General features: G+C 41.0%; 2 protein-coding genes across 12 annotated transcripts in view; one reads left to right on the top strand and one right to left on the bottom strand.

Annotated features, from left to right (window-relative positions):
* Nucleotides 1–589, top strand: part of cdk5rap2 (CDK5 regulatory subunit associated protein 2) — a 47,950-nt gene extending 47,361 nt beyond the window's left edge. For all 10 annotated transcript variants that reach the window (XM_041810738.1, XM_041810742.1, XM_041810734.1 and 7 more), the window contains one exon: nucleotides 224–589. In XM_041810738.1, the coding sequence (XP_041666672.1) occupies nucleotides 224–351 (128 nt within the window). In that variant the 3' untranslated portion in view covers nucleotides 352–589. The remainder of the gene's footprint in view (nucleotides 1–223) is intronic.
* A 128-nt stretch (nucleotides 590–717) lies between these two features.
* nup188 (nucleoporin 188) lies at nucleotides 718–25,151 on the bottom strand. 2 transcript variants are annotated; one of them, XM_041810743.1, is made up of 43 exons: nucleotides 25,064–25,151; nucleotides 23,034–23,088; nucleotides 22,774–22,847; nucleotides 22,601–22,685; nucleotides 22,435–22,515; nucleotides 22,241–22,285; nucleotides 22,055–22,147; nucleotides 21,800–21,919; nucleotides 21,476–21,687; nucleotides 19,111–19,225; nucleotides 18,740–18,940; nucleotides 18,202–18,282; nucleotides 18,013–18,105; nucleotides 17,806–17,925; nucleotides 17,586–17,712; nucleotides 17,297–17,455; nucleotides 16,795–16,921; nucleotides 13,281–13,410; nucleotides 13,063–13,139; nucleotides 12,867–12,981; nucleotides 12,645–12,765; nucleotides 12,496–12,562; nucleotides 10,654–10,779; nucleotides 10,281–10,521; nucleotides 9,993–10,199; nucleotides 9,736–9,905; nucleotides 9,578–9,647; nucleotides 9,428–9,495; nucleotides 9,154–9,349; nucleotides 6,967–7,044; nucleotides 6,790–6,875; nucleotides 6,569–6,714; nucleotides 6,314–6,492; nucleotides 5,990–6,190; nucleotides 5,487–5,579; nucleotides 5,248–5,400; nucleotides 4,905–5,042; nucleotides 4,740–4,814; nucleotides 4,399–4,617; nucleotides 4,147–4,278; nucleotides 3,991–4,064; nucleotides 3,309–3,438; nucleotides 718–1,460 (listed from the first exon to the last, which is right to left on the bottom strand). In XM_041810743.1, the coding sequence occupies exons 1-43, from the start codon at nucleotides 25,102–25,104 to the stop codon at nucleotides 1,281–1,283; spliced, it is 5,301 nt and encodes a 1,766-aa protein (XP_041666677.1). In that variant the 5' UTR covers nucleotides 25,105–25,151; the 3' UTR covers nucleotides 718–1,280. The 2 variants fall into 2 exon arrangements, with proteins under 2 accessions (XP_041666677.1, XP_041666678.1); XM_041810744.1 differs by having other exon boundaries at nucleotides 13,323–13,410.
* Nucleotides 25,152–25,269: the final 118 nt, after the last annotated feature.

The raw sequence follows: 25,269 nt of genomic DNA, 5'->3' as shown, positions 1-25,269 counted from the left end.
TTTTGAAATGTAAAGAACCTTTTTTTTTCCCCAGACTATTCCATTTAAATAAGCGCGATATGATGTCCCATGCATGCGTCTGCAGGCAGTTTTAAAATATCAGTAACTTTATTTTTCAGCTTTAGCGGTGCCTAGTTTTACCCTGCATGTTTAAAAGTCAAACATGAAAAGTGACATCTTACATGTTTGCATCATGTTATAATGTGTCGTCTTTGTGTTTCAGGAGGTGCCGGTCACTGGCCACTAGGGGGCACTGAAGACGAGCAGAGAAACGTCCCTGTATCGGGCCAGCCTGCAGACCAGCGCTCTGATTCGTCCAATAGTGACGCCTCTCTGCGCTGCAGCTACTGAACATGCTGCTCCTGAACGTCCATCAGGCCTTATTCATCCTGCTGTACAACCGTCACCTTATTCCCCTGATATCGAAGCCTTTTTGTACCTTAATTGCACATGACTTGCCTATAATTAGATTTATTTTAGGTACTGAAGATGTAAAAAGTTTCTTTTAAAAAGCCTTTGTATATAACGAGTCCTGCATGTGAAATATTTCCTTTTGTTTTTTATGCCTATAAGAACATGAAAATGTATTTTATTACCAACTTCCCGTTTTTATTTTTTGTCTTTTATAAGAGTATGTATAGGAAGGTTGAAGGTTACCATATGTTCAAGAAATTATGTGCAAATGCAGTAAAGAAAAGTTAAATGATGCAACCAAACTGTGGTACAAAAGTCCCTTTATTGACATAAACATAAATTTTTTTTCAAGTACAAACCTTGATAGCTGCTTCAAAACGTGTACAAGGATGAGCAGAGATAAGAAAATAGTCCAGAAAGAATTAGGAGGAAATGAAGAGAATTAGAAAAGTATAATAATGTTTAATACTACAGTTAGTATACAGGAGATTATATTTAAAAGGGGTAATTTTTCATAAGAAGCACTTGAATTGTGTCAGGTCATTCATAAACATCAGTGACCTATAAAACTAGGCCTCAGATGAAGCACAGTCAGTGACTGATGGCTCTAGCACCAGATCTTCATGTTTGTTAGGCAGCTTTCGTTGGCCGTTTACAGTAAACACTTTGGTTGTGGCGATGTTTTGGCAAAATCAAACGTTAAAAATGGCTCCAAACATATTAGAATAAACACTCTTCCTCACAAGGTTGTGCTGTTTTAACTACGGAAATAACTTTACATAAAAACAAGGCAGAACGCTAGCGCCTCTATCGCTCTTACAACAGGAGGTACAGAAATGATGTTTGGATTTCAGTTTGTTTTTTTGTTATCGCTGCACCAGTCGGACAAACGCCTGAACGAGCTGAATGAACGGCTCCTGACCTTCATGGCTCGCCTTAGAGCCTGGCGTCGGGGGCTTGGACTGCGTGGAGGGGAGGATGCCACTGGCAGGAGACGATGGAGAGCCTCGGCGGAAATGTCTGGACAAGCTTGAGAGAAGGGTGCTCTGCAAAAAAAATCAAATACACTCTTATTAACTCTAAAAAGGACAGAAGTTATTTTTTCCCTGAGTCAACTATGTCAATTTAAGAGTAAAACCATCAGTGTTGTACACTATACACTCACTGCTCTGTAACTTTACCCGTTTTTACATTTCTACAAAGTAATGTCAACTGAATAAAAACATGTAACGTAAATGCATAAATATTCACTCCCTTCAGGTCAGTATTTAGTATAGTCATCGTCGGGAGAAATCACAGCTCTGAGTCTGTGTGGATAGGTCTCAATCAGGCTGGACACTGAAATTTTACTCCATTCTTCTTTGCAAAACTGCTCAAGCTCTGCCAGGTTGCACAGGGATCAGGCGTGAACAGCCCTTTTTAAGTGCAGCCTCAAATTCTCCATTGGACTGAGGTCTGGGCTTTGACTCAGCCACTCCAGGACATTCACCTTGCCGTCTTTAAACCATTTCTATATAGCGTCTGAGCCGCAGCTCTGTTTCAGCCTGAATAAGATTGTCCTCCAGGATTTTCCTTTATTCTGCCTCATTCGTTTTACCCTCTATCTTTACAAGTTTTCCACTGCTGGCTGCCAAGAAGCATCCCCCGGGCATGATGCTGCCACCACCGTGCTTCTCGGTGTGGATGCTGTGTCAGCAGTGATGTGCAGTGTTTGGTGTCTTTCAAACAAAGTCTTGATTTAACTGAACACCAGAGAAAGTTCAGAACCTTGGACATTTTTTTTGTATCCATCCTCTGACTTATACTTTTCAATAACCTTTTCTCTGAGTTGCTTGCAGTGTTTTTTTGTCTCCATGGTGTAATGGTGACTCTGCAATGGCTGGAACAATGCAAGCCAATCCCACAGTGAAACATTAATATATTTAATTGAGAGAAAAAAATTCCCCTTTAAAGGAAATGTGAAGGTTAGGGTTTGTTTTTACTGTAATTCCGTTTAACTATCCTCTCATCCTGCTGTAATCCTCTGGCTCATTCAGCCCGTGACCCCCAAAATAAAAGTGCCAGAGACCAGGGACCCCCACTGTACCTGAAAGAGGTTGAACAGCCATGAATATTTAACAACAGTCATGTGGAGACAAGGCTGTCTATAAAGGGGGATAAAGGGGAGAGCTTGTCATAAAACATTGTCATAATAGTGGTAATAAGGGAATTAAAATGTGTCTGAAAAGACTTTAAATTGGCAAAAATGGGTGGAAATCTGGTGAACTGGGAAGAAAAATAGGTATAAACTGGCAAGATAGTGCTAATTGAGAAAGAAAAAATAAGCAGATATTGGCAGAAATTGGTCAAAATGGACATATCAGATAGTGAAATGTGGTTAAAATGGGAAAAATTGGGCATAAAAAGTGGTAAAATGGGGTTAATGGTGGCAATAATGGGACAACAGAGGCAACATTAGGCTTATTTGGCAAGAATTGATTTAGAAGTGGCAAAAAAAGGCAGAAAAGTGGTGGAAATGGTTAAAAATGGCAAAAAAAAGTGTTAGATGGCAAAACTGTGTTAAAAATGATGAAAACTGGTTAAAATTTGGCAAAATTGGTGTAATGTGACAACGGTGGAATTTGAAAAAAATTCTTATTTTTTTTTTAGGGAATCTGAGGCGCCCCTCTTAATGTCACGCAACCCCCAAGGTTGAGAACCACTGCATTAACTTATGTTCATGGTTCCCTAATTCATGTCTTCACAAATCTCCAGGGAAATATGTTAAGAGTATTGAATTTTTATGTTTTTAAATAAAATATTAATATTTGGCCCTTATGATTGGTTGATTGTAAATTGCCACAATAATAACTTCTAACACAAATTTTACAAAAACATCATAGAGGAGATCTTACCAGTTCAGAGCTGAGCTCCTGTTTGAGTCTCTGTTTGTCTCGAGGGAGGATGGCGGGATCTTTGAGACACCGAACAGCCTGAGAGACCAGGACGTAGAAGCAGTTCTCCATGGTGAACATGAGCAGTGACCTGAAAGACAGACAAAAAAACAACCTGAATTTAATGCTCAGCTAAAAATATAACAGAGAAATAGGTCAGAATTTTGAGGGTTTTAGCTTTCATTTTTATAGGCAGCATATAAATCATAAACATGTTACAAATAAACACAAACAATCCATAAAAGTGTACCAAAAACCCAAGGAGGGGTCTATAATTACATGAAGGATGCTTGAGATTTCTGTGTCTATGGCTGACCATCAAAGTACAAACATCACATTTACTCAGGAGTTCATAAAAGCCCTAAATGTATCCCATAATCCCTCATGGCCCTGATGAAGATGGATTCACGTGTCAGCTCATTCCATCAATAATAAATGTGCAGGAAATGAAGAAAAATATCCCAAAGAAGACAAAAAAAGCGCATTGTATCGTATCGTCCCACATCACACCTCATCGTATATCATGAAGTCGTGCCATGTCACGTCTATAAGCTCTTCTAACTAGGTTCTTAAAGTCAAAACAGGTTAGATTTGATTGGAATAAAAGCTAGACAGTGAAAGTGAAAGGCAGATCATCTCTTACTTCAGAGCTTGGATCTCCTCTGATGAGGCCAGTGAGATGATACTCAAAGACACGGGCTCCTTCTTCTTCTCCATCTTCAAACAAACAGGATAAAAACAGTTATCCACTGTGGACGGACTGCTGCTTGAGTTATTTATAATAACACTAATCCTCTACCTCGCTCAGCATGCTCAGAGCCACGTTGATGGTGGCCAGCAGGGTTCCGAACGACGGAGCCACATCAGGGTCAAACGCCGGCGTCGTGAAGCTGAGGACAAACAGGGTCCGATACTCTGCCAAGTCCATACTCTGACACAGACGGACACATAAATCAGCTTTCTTTATACTTTATTATTATTCAGCTGGAAATATGATTCCTGTTAAGGATAAAAGGTTAAAAAATTAACTGTTCAGGGTATTCAGGCTGACCTGGTCCAGCAGGATCTGGCAGCAGTCTGGAGTGAAGTGCTGCAGAGTCGCCAGAGTTTTGCTGAGGATCTTCAGGAGGCTGCACTGCACCGCTAACAGAGCCTTCTGCTCAGCTTCCTCTCTCTCTCCTACACCTGCTGCTGCTTCTTTAGACGGAGTCTGTGGGGGGCGCTGTGTCCTGGGGAGGTGACTAGGGGGCAATGCTTCCCCGTTTTTAGTCTGAAGAACAAACAGAGTAAACACACATCCACCATTGGATAAAGGAAAAAATCCAGTTGTGATGCTGCTGCTGTGTTCCTAATAATCTAGTCACATGAAGGCATAAATGTTCTTGTTCTGACCTGGAGGTAGTGATGGAGCATCTTCTTGCTGTGGAGCAGATACGTGCAGGTCTGACACAGGTAACACAAGTTAACCTGCAGGAAAAGGACCAAAAATCATAAATGAATGCTGAAACAACCACACAGGTGGAGCTGCAGTGTTAGTTTCTGCTGATATGGACTTACCTGGATATCCCGCAGCAGTTTGGGAAGGTGAAACTGCCACTCTTTACAGAAGCTGGAGAGCTGCAGCAGAAAGCCGACGGTGTGATCTGCCTCGTCCAAACATGCCAGGCTCTGCACAGTTCGCACGGCGTTCAGACACTGAGTGTGGGAGAGAGGTCAACATGAAGGTGAGCGTGCTGCTGACAGGAAAACCAGAGGCATCAACATTACAAGCATCAGACAGTACAGAAATACATCTGTTAAAACTCTGCAGGGACTCTGCTACTGGTTATTTCAATCTGCTGCCTTTGTTCACTTAAATAGCAGTTATAAATAAATCAGTCTCGAGTGTAAACATCTTTACCTGCAGGATCCGCTCCTGATGGACTCCCACAAAGTCCAGAGCTTCATTGATGAAGTTGTATCTCAGAGTTTTGAGCAGACTCTCCATTAAAGACAAGCAGAGTCTGTACACTCCCGGCCAGCAGGCCGAGTCCTGGGACTTCCTGGAGAAACTCTGCTCACACACAGAAATACGCCGTGTTAAAACAAAGCTGCAGTGAGCATCATGAATGTGAAGAGGATCTGCTCTTTAATAATCACCTGTGACGATCCGTTTGAAGAAACTTCATAGACGCTCAGGAGAGGGAGGCAAATCGTCTGGATGACTCCTGCTCCTGCAACCGCTGCTGCCCCCTAGAGGAAAAAATGAAAACACTCTTCAATAAGTTAATGAACTGATTCGTATACAGACAGGCACATCTAAAAAAAACTGGAATATCATGAAAAGGTTTGGGTTTTCCTGTGATTTGATTCAAGAAGTGAAGCTTGTGTACACTTTAGATTCACCTTATACAAAGTGAAATATTTAAAGACTTTTTTAGTTTTAATCTTGATTATTATGGCTCCTGCAAATCAGCTACTTTCCACCCCTCTAAAAGTGACAGATGTGGTCTGTTTGGTAACGCTGTCATTGATAATTTAAGTCCTGTGATTCATAATTTCAGTGGATGAAGAATCTAAAACCACAGATGAATCCAGGTGAGTCACATCCATGAGGAACGTTTTTGAGATTTCAAGGTAGAAACGTGTGTATGTGTGTTTACCTGCGGCGTGCGGGCCAGAGTGAGCAGGAGGTGGAGAGCAGCCTCGGTGAAGTAGAGGTTGTGTTTGGATCGAAGGCTGAGCTCCACAGCACTGAGCACTGACGGGAGGACCGGAACCTTCCTCATCACAGAGACCCAGTGCTCGCCATCTTCATCGGTACGACACAACTCCTTCGCTAAGTGCAGAGCAAGCACACACACCTGAGGAAAGAGTAAAAAGGTCATCCTAACTGTTGAGAGCACTTGCAGCTTTAGAAGGAATTTAATTAAATCAAAGTTTTATTTTTAAGGGCAAAAATTTAAACCATCCCTGCTTAAGCTCACCCCGTCTCTCTGGTCCTTCTGTTGACCACGTGGGGAGTCTGTCTCCATGCTGTCCTCGTCCTCTGCTGTTTCTCCCGCCTGGTTCATGTGACGAGTATTATCAATGAGCACCAAGGCTTCATCTTTCACCGTCTCACATACAGACAGCAAAAGCTGGGGCAGCTGGGAAATATCTCCACCTAGCAGACAGAGACATTTAGCTGCAGTGTTTCGGATTAAAAAGCACACTAAAGGAGGCACCAACACGCCTCTTACCATTGAGTCCCTGAATCTGCAGCACAGAAATAAGAGCAGAGAAGATTTTGGCTTTGGTCCTCTCCATCATCTGCTGGTCAGCCTGCTGGACACTCTCCAGGATGAGGGAGAGTGGAGACAGGATGTCAGGGGCCGTAGCTACCACACTGAAGAGCAGAAAGACAGTTTTAATTCAGGAAACATTTGCAGATATTCTCCCATGCTCCAGATTATTAATGCACCTTTTCCACTGTTTGAGGAGGATGAGCAGTAAAGTGGCCATCATGGACCCGAGACGAAGACAAGGCACAGACATGGGTGTAGTGAGCTGTAAGAGACCAAAGTAAAATAGTCAGAGGAGATAAAAATGAAGCCAAGTGTAAATTTGAGGAGTAATATTTTTTGACTAGATGACCTACAGCAGCTTTGGTCCCGTCCAGAACATCCATGAAAAGCTTCAGTTTGGTCGAGTCATCTGACAGCTGCATCACATCGGACTGAAAACAAAAATATACCAGAAAATGTAAGCTCAACCGATAACAAAAGATAAATTAATGAGGAGTAACAGACTAGTAGGGCATTTACATTAAGGAGCTGTTTTTCTTTGCACAGGGGAAAGTGTTGCATGCTTTCTCCTGCACACCCCTGCAGCAAAGCTACTTTCTTTGTCTTAGTCTTTCACTACACCCTTAGAAAAAGCACAAACCCATATGCAATTTGTATTTTCTAATGTTTTCAGCCCTATGAATCAAAGGTCTTTTACATTTTCAGACTACCTTGAGTGCGTGGACCTGGATTATTTTGCCATTGTGTTTTGGTCATGTTTTCCATCTCTTCCATAGTTGGTTGCCCAGGACTCAATCCTGGGTCCTGGGCACCCAGTATGCATAGAGCTGAATCAGGCCAGGGAATAGCTGAACCCTTTCCATCTCCTGAGTACGTCAGCGTTAGTTAGACACATAGTCTTGCTGACAATAACCAAAATGCACCAAAGACAAGTTATCACAAAGGAGTGCAGTGGGCGCCTCTGGCCCGTCACATCCAGGACTTACAAGGGTGTAATAAGACCAGGAGGACCGAGGACTGAAAGACATTCATCCACACGCTCAGACACCAGTGATGCTGCACTGTGTTGCCCAGCGAATGCATCACCCCATGTGCGAGGTAGGAAAATAATCTAATTGCGATTATTGCAATTATGATTTGATATGCAATCTCATTCTGATGGTTTTGACTCGTATTGCAAATAGGATATGAATAGTTGCAGTCAAGGGTTTTTGTCATTCTCATATTTAAAAAAAAAAATTACCAAAATGAAGTTAGGATTTTCTGTAGACTTTTCTTTAAAAAAAATGGCACTTGAATGATTGCATGATATGTCATGCATAAAATCTCTGCTGCAAATAAAAGTTTAAATCTGCAATTTTGACACAAATTTCAGGTCAAAGAAATACTGCACCTTCTGCTATTTGAAAATTGCAGCAGGCCATATTGCCATTTAAACTAATTTTTGATTAATTGCCCAGCCCTAGTACGAGGCCAAGTCTGCAGTTGACCTCAACCTCATAGTCAGAGGATTGATGGTTTACGCCGCCAAGGTAAGTGATCTGCTCTACAACTTCCACGCTCTCAACATTCACAAACACAGATTCGATGGCAGCATCCAAGGCGTCCCCAAATATGTAGATCTTTGTTTTGGTCCAGGAGACGTGCATTCCCACAAGGACATCTACAGTCTCTAGAAGGATTACAGCATCATAAACAAAGTCCAGATCAGTGATCTGGAACTCCAAAGTTCTCCACCCCATTATCCAGTCCATACAGGCACTGAAAAGTGTAGGAGCTAAGACGCAGCCCTGCTTTACCCCATGATCCAACTTCACGACTTATTCTTTATAAAAAAAAAAAAAAAAAAGACAGGGCAGAATGATTTTCAAAAATAATCTAATTACGATTTTTCCCCAAATATTGCGATTTAATATGTGATTACTCTTGGGTTAATCTTATGTATTTTTGGACAAATTCAAGCAATAAATAAGACCATGTGTATTGAAAACAATGAAATTATTTCCAAAGCAATTCATCCATAGTAGCATGAATCTGAATATGGGGATGCAACAAGCTTTAAGCTATAAAGGAGGCGGCTGGGGTGGAGGAGGTGAAGCTGGCTACCTGCTGATCACAGCTGGGGTGAGAGTTTTGTGAAGTAATGCTAGGCTTCATCAGTTTTAGATTGAATGAGCTAACTATTTTAGCTCATATTGCAAATGTGATGTCATTTGCTTTTGTTTACGGGCATTATCATTTTTATGTCACTCTTTTTGATGAAGAAAATCATACATAAAACACAAAAAGGAGGATTTTCTTAAACCATTAAAAAAATGACACTTTAAGGTTTGCATAATGTACATAAAATCTCTGCTGTTGCTGCAAAAAATGATTTATTAAACTGGTATTTTGACATATTTCAAGTTAAAGAAATATTGCAAATTGCAGCAGGCCAAATTGTGATCAAATCTAATTTGCGATTAATTACCCAGCCCTGCTAAGAACTATTTCTAATTGAGTAAACACAACACATTTACATTGTCCTTGTTGTAACCTACATGACTTGTGGAGAGAATGAGCAGCATCCTCCAGGCAGAAATCAACATCTGAGTCTCCGTGAAGTAACAGATTCCTTCCTCCTCCATCTCGGCTACGTGGCACACCAGAGACTTGACATACTGGGACCAGTACTCATATCGTCGGGCATTAGAGAACTTCTGAAGGCCGTCTTTCAGAGACTGCTCCAAGGACCCACTTCAAAAACAGAGACAGATATTACAGTAATTATAACAGGAAAGAAAACTAAAAACTTTTAAGATAATCTGAAATTACCTGACGACATAGTAGATCTCCAGGCCGATGATTTTCATGACAAAAGCACACGTCTCCAAAACACACGGCTGAGGAGAACAACAATCCTTTAATTGAAATGTTTACCTTCACTTCAGGTGATTACTACATTTGAGGAAAAAGGTGAAATACCTCTGTGGTGTCTGATGGTGGAGTGAGGGTTCCGAAGAGAGGTGTAGTCAAATTTTCCCAAAATCTCTCCCTGTGTAAAAAGGCAGGAATGTATTAAATGTCACATTTATCCAAAAAATGTATCTTAAAATTGCTGTTGTGTGAAATAGTGTGCCTACTTTTTGCGTAGGACAGAGATGGCGCTGTCTCTGCGGTCCTGCCAGAGAGCGAGGAGGAAGGCCAAGGCTGCTCTGTGCAGCAGGGGGGGACACCAATACTTCCCCTGCTGTTTGGAGTCGATCAGATCCAGAACTACATGGAGACAGCTCCACTCACCGAGCAGAAACTCCTACAGGTTAAAAACAAACAAATTAATCTGGAGACAGAGATTATAAACGTCAACAACAACTCTTTAAAATGTGACTCCTACTGGTACCTTTGACCCTTCTTTTCCATCTTTGACTTCCAGATTGAGGAACAGCTCAATAAGGCCGGGCTGCGTCTCCACAGCAACAGTGAGGAACTCCAGGATCATCACCTTGATCCTCATGTCTTCTGTTTTACTCTGGAGGCGGGTGAGGAAAGCATCCCTGATGGCGGCGGCATCGCTGCCAAGGCAGGCGTACACTGACATCGGAGCCACCTATGGGTGACAAAAACATTAATCACCACTTCATTTTCTGATCCACAACTTAAAATAATTGTTTTTGTTTGAGAGTCTTACAGTGGCGAGACGTTTCAACAGCTGAATGGCCAGGCGAGGCAGCGCTGGGTCATGTTTGTGGTAAATATATTTAGCTAAGACAACTATGAGGTTACTGCCATGGCCGCCGTGCTGCGTCAGAGCCTGCTCCAGAGGGGAAATCACATCAGACGGCGGCTTCAGACGGATGACATTGTTGGTGACGGAGAAGGCAAGTTTGACCGTCTGGATCAGGATCTGCCCGGGACTCTCAGAACCACAGCTGGACGGCATCAAAGAGAGAGAATAAACACTGAATATTTAAACATGATAGCACAATTACACAAAACATGGACAGTCTGAGAGAATTAACATAAATATGACGTCATGTAGGCATAAAGTCTTGTCAGCTCACCTGCTGGGCTGTGCAGCCAGGACAACATCAATGGTGTCAACTCCAACTCCCATGATGTTAACGACAGCCTGTCCGGCCTCAGTGTTTGCCAGGCTGTAAATGCACAGCGACTGCAGGGTGGGAGTGCTGCATAGCGGTAGAAAACATTAAAAACATTCAATGAAAATATACCAGGAGTCAAATTCATCTTTTGGTGAGGGATGCACCTTTAATCAGCCATGAGGAATATCCTCACTGCATAAGCAGGTTTAAAACACCTTTTCCAAGGCCAAATTCAAGCACTTTTCTAGCACTATTAGATCATTTTTAAACTTTTACACCACTTTACAGTTGAGGTAAATTCTGTATTTTATACATCTTATAAGGTTACCCAAATACAGTGCCTATAGAAAGTGTTCACCCCCTGGCCATTTCATCTTTTCATTGATTTTATCACTTATGGTTAATATAATTCAGCTTTCTGTAATGTACAATTAGCGACTGCAGAAATATTCAGCCCCTTCAAGTCAGCATTTAGTAGAGTAGCCTTAAGCTGCAATCTCAGCACTGAGTCTATGTGGATAGATCTCAATCAGGCTCAAACATCTGGACACTAAAATTTAACTCCATTCTTCTTTGCAAAACTGCTCAAGCTCTGTCTGGTTGTTTAGGGATCAGGCGTGAACAGCCACAAATTCTCTATTGGATTGAGGTCTGGGCTTTGACTCGGCCACTCCAGAACATTCACCTTGTTGTCTTTAAACCATTTCTGTGTAGCTTTCTCTGTATGCTTTGGGTCGTCGTCTTGCAGGAAAATAAATCTTCTCCAAAGCCGTAATTCTCTTGCAGCCTGAATAAGATTGTTCTGCAGGATATTTTGCAATATTAATTTTACCCTCTACCTTTACAAGCTTTCCAGGGCCAGCTGCTGAGAAGCATCCCCACAGCATACTGCTGCCACCACTGTGCTTCACAGTGGGGATGGTGTGTTTTTCTTCTTGTCTGATGTCCAAAAAGCACCAATTTGGTCTCATCAGACCAAAGAATTTTCTTCCACTTGATCACCTTCTTGCACGCTCACTCAGTTTGTGAGGACAGCCTGATCTGCCATATTCCTTCCTTTTCTTAATGATGTATCTAACTGAACTCTGGGGAATGTTCAGTCTTGGAAATGCTTTTGTGTCCATCCCTTCACTTTCTTTCTCAATAACCTTTTCTCTTCCTCTTTGCTTGGAGTGTTCTTTTGTCTTCATGGTGTAACAGTAGTCAGGTGTACTGAATAATTGTGGGACTATTAGCATTGATTGGCTGGACCTCTGTTGAATTAGGTCAGTCACTTCAAAGGGGGTGAATACATGTGCAGTTATTTTATATCACATATTTTTAATTAATTTACATTACTCTGTAGAAATCTGTTTTCATTTTGACATTAAAGAGGCATTTTATTTTTTATTTTTTGTCAAAAAAGCCAAATTATATTGACCATGATTGATCCCAGAGGGCTGAATTTATTTGGTTACTGCCTGATGTTGTTTTGACATGAAACGGATTTTTCCCCTAACATTATTTTCTCAAGTATGTTATGTGGAACATCCTTTGCAAAATGTTATAAGCAAACTGTTTAGTCAGATACACAAGCACTTTCTAAACCTTAACACATAAAAATTGCACCTGAATGACACTTGGGGTTATTTTCACACAAAAGTTTAGGTGTGAAAATCAGTTAAACACAGTAAATAAAGCAACTATCTGAAAACTAAATAAATGCTGGGCACAATGCAGGTTTGGAAACCCTTTTTTAAATCAGGATCTTATAACTCGATCTCTAGATTTGACTTCAGTTAGAAAACGCTGCATCCTCACCTGCCCTGATCCTCTCCCTCTGGGCTCAGATTCAGGATGGCGTGAATCAGCTCCAAAATGAGGCAGCCTGCATGGACACAGATTTGTTTAGTTTCCTTTTTCATAACAGAAAAAGAATGACCACCAGCGTCGTGTCACACTGCTCTCACCTATCCTCTCCCTCACTCCATAAGTGTTGTAGCGCCACTTATGGTACGTGGGCAGCATCTCCTTTAACACCAGCAGCACACAGGGGATCAGGCCTTTGTTCTGAGTGCTGCCAAGCTGACCCTGAAATTAAAAAACAGAGCAAAAAACAGGGGACAGATTAAAAACAAGGGCGCTCCACATTTACATACAGTTTAAAATACTAATGGGATAAGATCTGCTACCTTAACCAGGGTTGTAATGAGACGAAGGAAGGCAATGGTCACAGCGTACTCCCCTCTTGGCTGCTCAATCTGGACCAGCAGGTTGCCATAGTTACCTGCTTTCATCCCTTCAGCACTAAAATAAAAACAAATACTTCTTACAGCAACTAAAAAGTCATGCACATGCAAAGATGTCCCAGTTTGAATTTCTCTTCACCTCACACACTGAGCCATGCTGGTCAGAGGGTTGGAGGCAAAGGGGAGGAAGCCTGTGTGGTGGAGGCTGGACCACACCTGAAGATGAAGGAGGATGCGTTAGAGCACATATAGGGGTCAAGCCTAAACCTGAAGGAGCACCATATCCATAGCCATAAAACATATCCACTTTAAAGCATGTTACAGTAACTTGAGTTGTGGTGTAGTTGTAGTAATTACATATAGCTGTATTCCCTCGGTGCACCAAGACTGCATACCCACCTTCCCAGGCATCCTTGCGGCCAGAACAGAGAGACAGTTCACACAGGAGGCGATCACGTCCACAGGAGGGTTGATGACTGATGTTAGCCTAAAAAAAGGGGATGTTAGATCAATTAAATCCTTGCTTCTGGTAAAGACTTTTTAAAACAGTTATTTTCGGCCTTTGTCTATTGACAGCCAAAAACACAGGAAATGTGATGATCAGACAAATTCACCTGCATGATCAGACAAATATGCCTGATTGGATTGATATCTTTATCTCTTATAGCAGTGGTTCTCATCTGGTGGATCGGGACCCAAAAGTGGGTCACAGAGCCCTTTTCAGTGGGTCACGGATGTGGGCCTAGGGGAAAAATTGCACCAAATTGTCCGAGACTCTATAAAACATGCATGTTTTGTCCTGTGCCATTGTTTTGTCACACATTTTGCACAGTCTTAGGCCCAAGCTCTACTATTTTTTATCAAATACATCTGACTGACCAAAAAAATCTCCAAAATTTTGGTCCAGTTCTCCTTGAGGAGTTGATGGTGGGTCCGTGACTAAACTAGTTGAGAACTACTGTCTTATAGGACTATTGTTGGTGTCAGGGCAAAACCACATCTCTCAATTTTTATGACTTTATTTTTTATACATCAGCGCTATCTGTCATCCTTTACATCTGTCAGTAGGTTTTAACCATTTTTAAAGCAATAAAGGATGTCAAAAAGATGCTATGACTGTTCAGTGCTAAATTAATTGGGAAAAAACTGCATTTTTTTCATTCCTTATTTAAAAAAAAAAAAAAAAAAAAAAAGCTCACTAGATATCTGCATTTTTAGGTCATTTGAACTGATTAGGCTAGCATGTTTTGGTCTGCATTGGTAGTGTGAAGTCATCTGGCCACAGTGCTCCTAAAGAGTGTACTATTTCTAATGAGTAACTGGGTGTTTCTGACAGGCATGTTTTGCTGCTTACAGCATGTCTGCTCCAGTTTCCATATCAGTTGTGCATGTGCTGCATGATGGTCGTGTCTCCCTGTTGTCATTCTTCATAATTTTTATCTCAATAAACCTCCTTACAAGTGACTTGATTCAGTGCTAACTGGATCTGTGCCAGGAGCTTTTAAAATAAAAGCATTCTGTACGAATCAACAGAGTTTCTCCAAAGAAATACTAATGAGGGCTTCTATTTTGAAAAGCACAAACAGGAGGTGTAGTCATACTGTGTTTATCTTTCCTGGGACATATTGTACCAGTGTGGAAAATTGGGGACGGTAGCTCGGTAACCATACATGGACGTAACATTGAGCAGGTGGATTCATACAAATATCTAGGGGTTCACACTGATAACAACTTAAGTTGGCACATGCAAGTGGCAAGTGTTTGTGCCTGAATCCACCAGTGAATGCATTTTCTCCGTCGACTCCGAGTGTTTGGTGTGTGTAGGAATATTATGTTGATTTTCTACAGAGCAACTATTGAGTCTGTGTTACGGTAAGGTATTACCAGCTGGTTCGACAACTTCACTGTTAAATTAAAAACTCAAATACTAAATCTGACAAAAACGGCAGGCAAAATCATTGGTATGGCAGTACCTGTAACTCCTCAAGACTTGTTTGAACAAACAACCCTAAGACTTGCAGACAGTATTTTATCTGACTCGTCCCATGTACTGCACTCTGAATATGTTTTACTTAACTCAGGAAGGAGGTACAGAGTTCCCTTTTGTAAACATAGCAGATACAAACACTCGTTCATCCCACTGTCAGTGAAGCTAATAAATGAGCAGATTGCTCAGGATGTACAGACAAGACAGTTTGAGACCATGTGATGCTGAATTTGCACTGAGATGCTAGTATGCACTTTTTGTCGGATCTGATGCTGTTGACTATGTATTTTATGTATTTTTATTTATTTTATTTATTATGTAATTGGTTGTTCTTTGACCACTTCTGTATGAATGAGTTGATGTGCCAAATGACCTGTATGTGTTGTCTGTGCAGCAGACCCCTCTGCCCAAGACAAATTTCTCCCAAGGGAGACCAATAAAGACACTTCGACTTTGAAAAATACAGCTTCACAAATAGAAGAAAGTTGAGGGAACAACTTCATTAAACTGACGCATTTTAGCTCGTAATCAGGGTCGTCAAGAAACAAGATGGGAAAAATATTCTACCAATGTGGATGTACACATTTGCCATAACAAGGCAAATGTGGCTCTTTTTTTATGATTTTCCTGTCTATTTTGGGCGCTAACCGCTCGCGCTGCATGGAAAAAACAGGCGAGACCTAATCCTCTGAATTCTCCATGCATAAGACGCGGCGCTGACGCAGGCAGTCTGGAAGCTCTGACTTATTATAATTCAAAAAAACTCATAATCAAGCCATGTTGTTGTCAAGCTGCCTGAAACGTCTGTTTCACTGCATAGAAATAGAACGAGGAGCGCTGTGTGATGACGTCACACTACCAGTGCAGGCCAAAATGTGGCGACCTACTGGTGAGTTTAGTTCAGATTTACTAAAAATGCAGATATCTAATGAGGTTTGGTTATTCAAGAGATACAAAAATCTATCCTTGTGATGTTTATGTTTACACTCTGAAATCCTGCTGCCATGCTGCAATGGTGATGACAAGTGATTATCAGGAAGATCAATGAGAAAAGATATTATTTCTAGAATTAATAACATGATTACCTTTCAGAGTTGGAGTTTATAGCCTTACAAAACATGGTTCATATTCCCCTCTTCACATTTATCCGCTTGCAGCATTCTAAAACCAGCTCTCAGAGACTTGACAGGCTGAATCGATGGCGACGACATCAGACAGCATCTGCAACTCTCGCCAGCAACGTTCTAAAACCGTCTCATCGCAGCTCAATCAACTTGTCAGATCATATTCTTCTTTTTAACATTTAAAGCTTGAGTATGTAACATTCAATGAGAGCCGTATAGAATCAACTCTACTCCCCCTCCCTTCCTGTTTTTCTCCATGTTTGGGCTCCGTAGCTCCGCCCCTCTACTCACATACCTCCTTGCAAATGTGCACGTCTGCTGAATCGAATACTGACGATGGCAAAGCTCTAGTCGAGTGATTTTGCTACACTTGTTCACTGAAATCAATGGCTGAATTACAGGTTAGAAAACACTTAATCTCAGCATGAACAAGATCGAACACCGCTGGTAACTCCGCCACTGTATCAACTTCTCACCGAGCTGAGGCGGAAGCGCACCTACTACAGCTGCCAATAGGAACGCTCCCTCCATTCTGAGCTGTGATTAGCTGCGAGTACTAGCCTCCTCATTGGCTGGAGCATCATACCTTGCTCGTTTTCCTCAAGTGAGAGTGCAGCGTGAGGAGGCGTTGCAGAAGTGTGTTATTCTTTTAGATGGCTTTAATGACAAGACACTGACGGGTTGTGTTGTTTTTGTGGGCATATGACACTAAAAATAAATTGTTTACTACAGCTTTAAGCCATTGTGTCAGTTGTTTTACCTCTGCAGCAACATGTAGATGCGTGAAGTGAGGGGTAGCAGACAGTCTGACACAGTCCAGTCTGTACTGATGATCTTATGGACCAGATCCAAGATGGGCTTCACACGAGCACAGTGAGCTAAAACATCTAGGGTGAGGGAGACAAAGGTCAAAATCAATAATAAAGGCTAACTGCAATAACTTCATCAGCTTGTCAATAAACATTTAACCCTTTACTAAACGAGTTTTTGTGATAAAGTAAACATCAGGGACTGTAAGAATGCTGTTTCTATGAGCGAAAATTAACACAAGCCTAAGAATCCTAATCCTTTTTATTATAGAAAAAGGATCACATGGTAGACAATCATTTTTCCTACAGACAAGGATTACTTTTTTGCAAAAAAGCTATATCATCAGTGTGGTAGACGGCTGCACTGGGTTCCTTCAGTAGACTATCTATGACAGTGTTTAAAAGCCTCACCGCCCTCTGCTTGTGTGAGTTAATGAGCGGTCATTTGTGTACCTGCAGTAGAAACAACATGCAGCAGCATCTCCACCTCACAGGTGAAGAGCGTCCAGGAGCTGTAGGAGTAATCCCAGCGAACCACGTAGCTCTGCTCGCCTCCGATCATGACCTGGCCCAGCACTCCCTGAGGCATCCACAGGTTAGTCTGCCCTGAGCCTGTTGATTCGATTAACATATTGAAGTAGGTTTGTCACAGAAAAATACGTCTGTAATTGTCAATAATAAAGCTGTGCGGTAGGAAAAACAAAATGTTGCATCTGTGGTAAAATCTCAGAGTAAAACTAACCGAGAGGGTAGAGGAGTTTTGGCGTTTGTCTCCTCCACAGCGTCTCGTCGTCTTTTGAGAGGACATCATTTGGCTTGTGCTTGTAAACTTGTGTGTAGAAAGACATCTTATCCAAAAAGTTGTAAACCTGTCATAAAGAGGGTAAAAAAAACACAATTTTTAAACCACTTACACCATAAAGTGGAGTTTGTTTTTGGTCTACAAACCATTAAAAATCTACCTTTTTAACAGTCGACTTGTTTGACAAAAGAGCTGTAAGAAGCTGCAAGAGAGGTCCGATCTTATGAGGGAACATCCCAACGGCACTGTCAAGGATCATCCCCAGTCCCATGTTTGGTTTCTGGATTTGAAAAACATGAATTATAGAAAGATGGATTTACTTTTAAACTGTCCAGCACATCTCTAGAGAGTCTTCTCAATTTCTCACCATTTCCCAGAAGACCTCAGCCAGACTGGGAGCAGACAGAACTTCACAGGCGGCGTCGATCAGGTGGGAACCCTGTGTAGCAACACCGTCAGACTGTAACAGACATTACGAAAGGCAAAAACAGGTTACAAATGCAAGTGCCAGTCAACAGCATCAAACATGTGAACATGTTTAAACTGGATTATTTACTTGTAAGCTCTCCTCTTCAAAAGATGTGATCACAAATGAGAGGAGACCGTAGATGCACATCTTCGCTGTGCTTGCTGTGCACTGGAGAGAAAAATAGAATCATTAACCGCAACAAATGTGACTTTTATTTAAATAAATATTCTGATTTTAGTGTTTTTTTTTTACATCTTTTGTCATCTTACTTCTATACTCAAACTTAACTTAATTTGACTCTGCAGTTTTATTGATTTCCATAATTTCATTTGCCTCATTTTGATCAGTTTGTCTTGCTGGCTAATTTATTTTTTATGTACTTGGTTATATTCTTTTGTCAACACTCTAAACTATACAATGAGGATTATCATTGTTTTACTGCCTTCCAAACATCCTCCTAAAGCTCTGAATGTTAGAGCTTTTTGTTTACTCTGGTCTTGAGGTTTCATTTGAAAATATACAAACATTTTAATAGGTAGCTGTAAACAATAAATAGAGATACTTCTCTTTAACGTTGTACCTTGTGAAAACCTTTATGACTCTAACAGTGTTTATGCTCTCTTACGTTATTCCCTGAGACTCCGAGGCCTTTCAGCATGCTTGAAATGTACTTGAACACCCCGAGCTGCAGAGCCGTGTTGCCTATCCTCCTGACCACGGGGCTGGACTCGTCTGGCCGCAGAGTGTGTCTCAGCAGGACCCAGGCCAGCAGGACCGGCCCGTGGTGAGGGATGTCACCAAACGTCAGCAGCAGCTGATCCATCTCCTGGAAGAAAGAAAGAAACCACAGAGACTTTATCCATCTCTTTGGGATTTATTCTACATGCCTTTATCCAAGCTTTCAGTCTGTGATCAGTTTTTGTACTTTGTCATAAAGTATTACTAATTTAAAATTGCATTAGAGTGTATTTAGGCTTTCTGCATTCATGGTCTAACCTTGATCACTTCAGGAGCGCTGGAGAACTGATGCTGCTCTGTGCAGTCCTCCAGAGCACACTTATGTAGGAAATCGATGTCCATTCCTTCAACCAAGATGAGAGAGCTCAAATATCTGCAGGACAAAGAAACATGCAAGGAATAAAGATTACACAATGAATAATATATGGAGCAGTAATAGGTACAGTAATATCTAAGTCATGTTAACCCTCTAAGGAAGGCGTTGTCGTACACAACAAGAAGAGACGTGTTATTCAAAGCGAAGTAACTTCTGAACCATAAATCTTAGCTACATACTTCTTTTTTTTTTACCCTGCAAGCCCTCTGTTATGCTGTTCTAATGACGCTATCCATGCCTTCATAGCTCTTATAGAATGCTTTTTAGCGAACCTGGAACTTGGATGACTTTCCAGGGTCTTTAAAATCCAAACCAGTAACTCAGATACTGAACATCTTTTAATGCATTTACAGTTGCTAGAAAAAGTATGTGAACCCTTTGAGATTTCTTGGATTTTTGCATAAATTGGTCATCAAATGTGTTCCGATCTTCATCTAATTCACAACAATAGACAAACACAGTCTGCTTAAACTAATACTGCACAAAAAATGATATGTTTTTATGGTTTTATTGAACAAAACATGTAAACATTCACAGTGCAGGGTGGAAAAAGTATGTGAACCTCTAGGCTGACTTCTCCAAGAGCTATTTGGGCCCAGGAGTCAGCCAACCTGGAGTCCAATCAATGTGATGAGATTGGATGTGTTGGTTCAAGCTGCCCTGCCCTATAAAAAAACACACCAGTTTTGAATTTGCTGTTCTCAAAAAGCATTGCCTGATGTGAACCATGCCTGGCACAAAAGAGCTCTCAGAAGACCTACAATCAAGAATTGTTGACTTACATGAAGCTGGAAAGGGTTAGAAAAGTATCTCTAAAAGCCTTGATGTTCATGTGTCTACGGTAAGACAGACTGTCTACAAATGGAGAAGGTTCAGCACTGTTGCTACTCTCCCTAGGCGTGGTCATCCTGTAGAGATGACTGCAAGAGCACAGCGCAGAATGCTCAGTCAGGTGAAGAAGACTCCTAGAGTGTCAGCTAAAGACTTACAGACATCTCTGGCACATGCTAACATTTGTGTTGACAAATCTACAATAAGTAAAACATTAAACAAGAATGGAGTTCATGGGAGGACACCACGGAGGAAGCCACTGCTGTCCAAAAAACACATTGCTGCACATTTGAAGTTTACAAAAGAGCACCTGAATGTTCCACAGCACTACTGGCAAAATATTCTGTCCATAGATGAAACCAAAACTGAGTTGTTTGGAAGGAACACACAACGCTATGTGTGGAGAAAAAAAAGGCACAGCACACCAACATCAAAACCTCATCCCAACTATGAAATATGGTGGAGGGGCCATCATGGTTTGGGGCTGCTTTGCTGCCTCAGGGCCTGGATGAATTGCTGTCATTGATGAAAAAATTAATTCCCAATTTTATCAAGACATTTTACAGGAAAACTTGAGACCATCTGTCCGCCAATTGAAGCTCAACAGAGGATGGGTGATGCAACAGGACAACGACCCAAAGCATAGAAGTAAATCAACAACAGAATGGCTTCAACAGAAGAAAATACACCTTCTGGAGTGGCCCAGTCAGAGTCCTGACCTCAACCTGATTGAGATGCTGTGGCATGACCTCAAGAGAGCGATTCACACCAGACATCCGAATAATATTGCTGAACTGAAACAGTTTTGTAAGGAGGAATGGTCCAGAATTCCTCCTGACCGTTGTGAAGGTTTGATCTGCAACTACAGGAAACGTTTGGTTGAGGTTATTGCTGCCAACGGAGGGTCAACAAGTCATCAGCCTATGGGTTCACATACTTTTTCCACCCTGCACTGTGAATGTTTACATGTTTTGTTCAATAAAAACATGAAAACATATCATTTTTTGTGCAGTATTAGTTTGAACAGACTGTGTTTGTCTATTGTGAATTAGATGAAGATCAGAACACATTTGATGACCAATTTATGCAGAAATCCAAGAAATCTCAAAGGGTTCACATACTTTTTCTAGCGCCTGTATATCAACGTTTCGATCATTCCTGCAGCTAGGAGGTTAGCACGCCAACTTATTGTCTGTTTGTATCCCAGAATGCATTGTGACTGGGCTGTGACAACCAATGGCTAGGTGTTCCATCAACATGGCCATGACATTTCCCTCCGTTTAATCTGCATACAATTTCTAGTTTTTATACAGATTCACATACCACAAAGTGACATCCTATTCATTCCACACAGAGGAAAAGTGATCTTAAACTTAAATACAGGACATAAAAACCAACATTAAAAGGTTTTCATACCCAATGCGGTCCACCAGCGCATCCATGCTCTTGTTAACAAGGTGTCTGTTAGTTTGCCGTAAACCAAAGCCTTGTTCTTTGAACAATTTTGTGAAGCTCAGCAGATCAGTCGGGCTCATCTCAAAGTAGGCGTAATACAGAAATATGATCTCCAGCAGCAGGGACTGTTCCCTCAGACACTGCAGGAACCAGAGTGACACCTGCCTCTCCGTCTGGAGAAAAACAGAGAAAAACACTTCAAGTTCTAGTAAGAAAAACAGGTCTGAAGAAAATCTAGATCATAGTTTACAGTTGATATGAAACAAACATGAACAAAACTATTACCATGAGGTTCCCATGAGTTTCCCATGTTGGTGCTTCTGCTTTGAAGAGCTTCTCGAACTGTGACTGATAGTTGCTCACCAAATCCTTCTCCAGTTTGTTGACACAGTTACTGTACTCAGCCTGGGCCAAAACAAACACATTTAGATTTATCACACACTGAGGCAGAAATAAATAACCTTATTTATAGGGAGAAAAGCTAGATAAGAGTGTTTATTTTTCCATTATTGATGTGGCCCTAATGCTGCTGCTACTCACTCTGTAGGGATGCCGTTCATCTTGAAAGTACGTCAGCAGGAGCAGGACACATCTGAGCAGACACATGCGCTCATCGTAGTAATAGTCAGCTATCTGTGAACATAAACACCAACACAAAGTTATAAATGATGAATCAGATATGGACATTTAACTTGATTGTAAGCAGCATCGGACTTCTATACTGACCTTCAGCAGAAGTGCCTGGCTTTGCCGCTCATCTTTAAGAACAACCTGTGAAGAAGACTCTGTTAGCATCAATCTGAACCTCGTTCAAGAAAATTAAAAAGTGACTTTGATCAATTTTTTTGCTGTGTATATAACACCTATATCTTAGACCCAAATTCTCCCACCACAAGATAAATCTAAGCAAGAAGAGAGACCTTTAATGAATCTCGAGTTCCTCTGTAGTCCTCCTGCAGGTAGCACTGTAAGAGCTGCACACTCTGCTGCTCATCAAGACCCTGAAACAATAATAAAGGTCTAAATCAGTATCAAATCATCATGATGCTCATTCTCACTTAATGTGAAAAAGAAACTGACACCTACGAGGAGTTTACTGATCCTCAAACCAAAATCCTTCAATGGTTGCGCAACATCTTTGTTCTCCTTCACTTTCCCAGCAGATGATGAGCTGCAACATGTGGGGTCAACTGTTAACCTTACATTTTTTAAACCATCATTCTATCTTTTGATTTCAGATGCAGAAAACGTTAACATACCTGGGTGGCTTGTAGTAACTGAGACCTTGATGCAATCGGTTCCAGTGTCTGTCAAGCTCTGCTTCTATCTGAGCCTGAGGCAATCACACATTTCAGAAAAGGGAGACGTTACGAGACAATAATATTTTTGTGTGAGAGTCAAACTAAAACCTTGCTTAACTAAGGGGTGACCACCACTTCTGTGGTAGTAATGCCTGCTTTTACACATATAGTTTTCAGTAAATATAATAATGCACACAAAGAGCATCATTTAAGCATACCGGCTCTCGCAGTGCAGATCTTCCCAGCAATATGGTCCATAATTCTCGACAGCTCCTATAAAAAGAGTGCAATTAAACAGTAAATAATTACATTCACTTAAATTACTGTAACTGGGTAGCTTTTACTCATACTTCAGCATATTTTTAGGGAAGTATTGCATGTCCCTAAATTTAAAAAAAACATCAAGCAATGAGAAAAAAAAAACTAAGCCAAACAAGGAAGCTTGCTGCAAAAAATATTAAACTAGCCAGGTAGTTAGGATTGACAACACATGACTAGGTATGCACAATATTGGATTTTTGCCAATAAACAATACGCTGATATTTAAGAAAAAACTTTTGCCAACACTGATAGATATATGTAGTTCAGCTCTAAAACTGCAGTTCTTAAAACACAATTCAAAGTTTGAAGATGAACAAATTAAAGGGGACATATTATGCAAAAATCACTTGTTCAGGTTTTTCTAACATAAATATGTGCCCCTGACCTGTCCACAGTACCCTTAAAAGGGTAAAATATGTCCCCTTTAACAAATTTCAGTCCTTCAGACAGACTTTAAAGTGTAAGGAATAATGATGAATTAAAAAAAAGACTTCAGCTAACATAGGTCTGTTGGTCCAGCCTAAAAGTCAACTAACTTATTTGCTCATAGAGCCAAAATCTACAGCTGATATCTAGATTTTGATAGCCAAAGTATCGGTTATAAACACTGGCAGAAATTCCCCTTGCTGCCAATACAAAACACTTACATTAGGAGCTAATATCTGCCGATACTTATGTACTGATTATATTGTGCATCCCTACAAATAACAGTAGATTCCACATCTTATCGCAATATAGCTGTTGCATTTTCCTTTAGGTGAAGTCACACCTTATAATAAACTACTTGGTTGGGGATTAAGTCTCTTATTGTTACTGCACTTTTAGGAGACATCCATTTTTACTGTACAAGCTCCTTGGGTAGAAAAAGCTACTTAAAACTCAGTACTTTTACAAACTTTAATGATCTATTTTTTCTTATTTTTACTTAAGTACATTTATAGAACACTACTTTTACTTTAAGTATGTTCTAACACCAATAATTCGACTTTTACCCGCCTATCATAGTCTTGTACTACTTCCTCCTCTGCAATCAATCTATGAATGACAATGTAGTTGGACAAATGTATTTGTCCAGCAGGGTATTTCAGTTCACAGCCAACAAGACTGCATAAATCAAAACAAACAAAGCAGGCCAGAGGAGCATTCAGACAATGCATTTTTCATGTCCGTGACAACAGGTCAGCAGAAGAAGAGATTGCCAGACCGGTGGGGCAGATTACAAATCTATAGTCACACCTACACACAATAAGTACAAATATAAATAACACCAGACGTATAAAAACTGGGATGTTAATTAACGCTAACAACCCGCGTCACTGTATTATGACCTACAGTCGTTTGTTTTGCTGTTTTCAGACTCCCCTAAAATTGTACTTGTCAGTTCATACCGACCCGCTGTTGTGTTTTTAAAAGTCGATAACTCCATGTTTACGTTAGTTGCGGCTCGTGGATCTATTTCTTACTGTTTGAAATTAAAAATAAACCATTTTCCATTCAACTCATGTGAGCTAATGTACCAAGTCATTGTCCTCTCCGAATTCAAACACTCGGACTAGCCCGTTAGCATTTGTCCCAATATCTTTTATCAGCATGAGAAGTGACTGTGAGACCATTTAACTGGAAACAGAGGCACTGGGGACTCTTGTTCCCAGTAAAAACAGATTTACAGTCACAATCAACATGGTGTTGTTGACATGCGGCTGGCACACCGCGCTATCGAAAAGCCATTCAAATGTTTAACTGTTAGCACTCGCTAAGCTAATTTAGCGTGGTGCTAGCAGCTACACGGGCATGTCGTCAAAACATAAAGACCTGAATCCGAAAAGGCTTAAATGGATGTTGAGTATGAGAGCTTTAACTCTTTCAAATACTTTAAAAGCCTCAAAAGAATATTAACGTTGGTTAAAGTTAGTCGCTACATGCCTACCTGACGCTCATTTCTGATTCCGCCATCTTCGTTCCTGCCATTTGATTGGTTGTTGGGCGTCGGCGTCACTAACGTCATGGGTACGTTCTTCTTCGTTGTCAGCGCAGTCTTTTTTCCTTGTGGTGGGAACTCCGGCTCTATTTGGTGATCCGGAACAATTGGTTCGACTCATCAAGAAGAGTCGTCTCTTTCGGCTCTGAAACAGC

The sequence above is a fragment of the Cheilinus undulatus genome, linkage group 17, assembly GCF_018320785.1.
Source record: "Cheilinus undulatus linkage group 17, ASM1832078v1, whole genome shotgun sequence".
Taxonomy (NCBI): domain Eukaryota; kingdom Metazoa; phylum Chordata; class Actinopteri; order Labriformes; family Labridae; genus Cheilinus; species Cheilinus undulatus.
Note: the sequence above shows the minus strand (reverse complement) of the source record. Positions and strands in the feature narration are given on the sequence as shown.